This window comes from Kryptolebias marmoratus, linkage group LG10 (assembly GCF_001649575.2).
Source record: "Kryptolebias marmoratus isolate JLee-2015 linkage group LG10, ASM164957v2, whole genome shotgun sequence".
Taxonomy (NCBI): Eukaryota; Metazoa; Chordata; class Actinopteri; order Cyprinodontiformes; family Rivulidae; genus Kryptolebias; species Kryptolebias marmoratus.
Genome location: NC_051439.1, coordinates 22,745,349 through 22,747,909, shown reverse-complemented (window position 1 = coordinate 22,747,909; position 2,561 = coordinate 22,745,349). Strand labels below are relative to the sequence as shown.

The 2,561-nt window shown below is 42.9% G+C and overlaps 1 protein-coding gene across 2 annotated transcripts in view; it reads left to right on the top strand.

Annotated features, from left to right (window-relative positions):
- Positions 1-508: 508 nt before the first annotated feature.
- The window catches only part of tbpl2 (TATA box binding protein like 2), a 6,446-nt gene continuing 4,393 nt past the window's right edge, over positions 509-2,561 (top strand). The window contains exons 1-2 of one of the 2 annotated variants that reach the window (XM_025003191.2): positions 509-770; positions 1,360-1,525. In XM_025003191.2, the coding sequence (XP_024858959.1) occupies positions 723-770; positions 1,360-1,525 (214 nt within the window). In that variant the 5' untranslated portion in view covers positions 509-722. The remainder of the gene's footprint in view (positions 771-1,359; positions 1,526-2,561) is intronic. The other variant, XM_017403847.3, reaches the window with a different exon arrangement.

Below are 2,561 nucleotides of genomic sequence, written 5' to 3'. Positions count from 1 at the left end.
TATAAGCTCCTATCGGCTCCTATCGGCTCCCATTAGCTCCTATCGGCTCATTTCGGCTCCTATCGGTTCCTATCGGCTCCTATAAGCTCCTATCGGCTCCTATCGGCTCCTATAAGCTCCTATCGGTTCCTTTCGGCTCCTATCAGCTCCTATAAGCTCCTATCGGCTCCTATCGGTTCCTATCGGCTCCTATAAGCTCCTTTCGGCTCCTATCGGCTCCTATAAGCTCCTATCGGCTCCTATAAGCTCCTGTCGACTCCTATAGATGACTGTAGTTACTCTGATTTATTCCTTCTCATCCGTTAAATGACTAATTTTTCTGGATTGACAGCAGAGGACCTGTGATCGAACCTTCTGGATCCATTTATTAATGAGTCCGGTTTGGAGATGGTGCCTCTGGAGACAAGGTTAGAGACACTGAGACGGTTTGTCCAAGAGGAGGGACAGTGGACACACTGGACTGAATATGAAGCTTCTTTTAAAGCCTCTCACTCCCTGACCTACAAGTGGAACTAATATCAAGACTTCAGCAACATTTTATTCCCGTCTTTCAGTCTTTGTGCCTCAGACGGGAACAAAATGCAGACCTGATCAGTATTTCTGCAGCTTCCTGCAGACGGCAGCTCTGAGTGTCTGATTGGCTGCAGCTGTGCGGCTCTGCGGCTCTGCGGCTGCAGGAGCAGATCCTGACGTCTGACACCGAGGCCGATGGTTGGGAACTCATGGATGAGTTGGCGTTGGAGCGATACTTCGATGACTCAATTGCAAATGTGAGTTTAAACAGAGAGAACTTCCCTGAGGAGGTTCAGAGTTTGAAGCTCCGGTTAGAGGAGTGGACGTGAGTTAAGAGCAAAAAGTTTTTAATATTTGTTGAGGCACGTTTGGGTAATCAGTTTCCACGGTAACTTCATTAAAAACACGTTTAATGGCAGCTTATCTGATTGTTGCTGTTTCATGAAAGCAGCTGGTTGAATAAAACAACCGGTGGTTTAGAGGTTAAATGGTTTAATTTTAAAGAGTTTACAGTTTTAAATTAGACCAAAACGTCAGCTTAGATCATCACAAGATGAAGAAAGTTGGCTTCACTGGTTTCCTTCAAATGAGAAAAAATAAATAACTTTCTCTTTTATTATGCTATTAAAAATCTAAGTTCCAGACATGAACCTGTCCTTCAGTAATTTCTGACTTTATTAATTGTTTTTGACCAGTTTCAGACGAAAGTCTTCAGATTTTAAAGTTTGTCTGTTTGTCCTGAAATCAAACTGAAGAAGTTTGTTGAAAAGATGAACAGCTAAAATAATTAATAATAATAATTAAATCCAGGTAAAATGTTTGACCGACATCCCGTCTGCTCGACAGGACTCCGGCTTCACGTTGGAAGAGGAGCATGAACCTATCTCCACCGTGCAGCAGAGCTCGGTTCTGTCGGGGAAACCCGGAGCGAGAGTCAAACCGAGCGAGGAGCTGGACTTCAGCTTCCTGCCTGATGAGCTCAGCAGCCAGGACGAGCCAAGTGGCCGAACAGGTGCCAAACGTCTGGGAGGGAGCGTTTCTGTTCACGAGAGACGAAGGAAAAATAGCAAAAGGCTAGCTGAAAGCTAAATGTATAAAAATGTTATATAAATGCTAAAAGCAGCAGAAGGTTAGCTAAAAGTTACAAAAGGCTAAAAGCTGAAAGTAAAAACAGGCCAGTTAAAATGTAAACAAAGAAAATGGCAAACTAGAAGCTAAAAGAAGCAACAGTTGGCTAAAAGTAGCAAAACACCAGCTCAAAAATCAAAAAAGCTAAAGTAGCAAAAGGCTAGCTTAAAGCTAAAAGTATAAACATGTTAGTTAAATGCTAAAAGCAGCATAAGGTTAACTAAAAGTTACAAAAGGCTAAAAGCTAAAGATAGAAAATGGCTAACTACAAGCTAAAAGAAGCAGAACACTGGCTAAAAGTAGCAAGAAGCTAAAAGTAGAAAAATAATTAAAGTAGTGAAAGGCTAGATAGAAGCTAAAAGCATCACACTGTTAACTGAAAGCAACAAAAGGCTAATTAAAAACTAAAAGTAGCAAAAGGTTAGCTAAAAGCTACAAGTATAAAAAGGTTAGTTCAATGCTAAAAGCAGCATAAGGCTAGCTAACAGTAGCAAAATGCTAGCTAGAAGCTAAAAGGTTTCAGTGAAACATCTTCAACCTCAGCCAACAGAAAAGTTTCCAGCTGAGTCTGTTTTACAGCTACGGAGCTGGAAGGAGGTGGTAGTAGCTGAGAGTCATCCCAGACACGCGGATCACATCGTGTCTTTGCTGGACGCTACTTTTCAATGACTTCACACCGTCTGTGTGACTTCCTGTTTCTGGGCCGATAAAGAGTCTTTAATTTAAAACTTTCTGAGTTTGGAGCGAAGACCCGGTTCTGTTCTTCGTTCTGGACCTCAGGCTGCAGAACAGAAGCGAAGACCCGGTTCTGTTCTTCGTTCTGGACCTCAGGCTGCAGAACAGAAGCGAGGACCCGGTTCTGTTCTTCGTTCTGGACCTCAGGCTGCAGAACAGAAGCGAGGACCCGGTTCTGTTCTTCG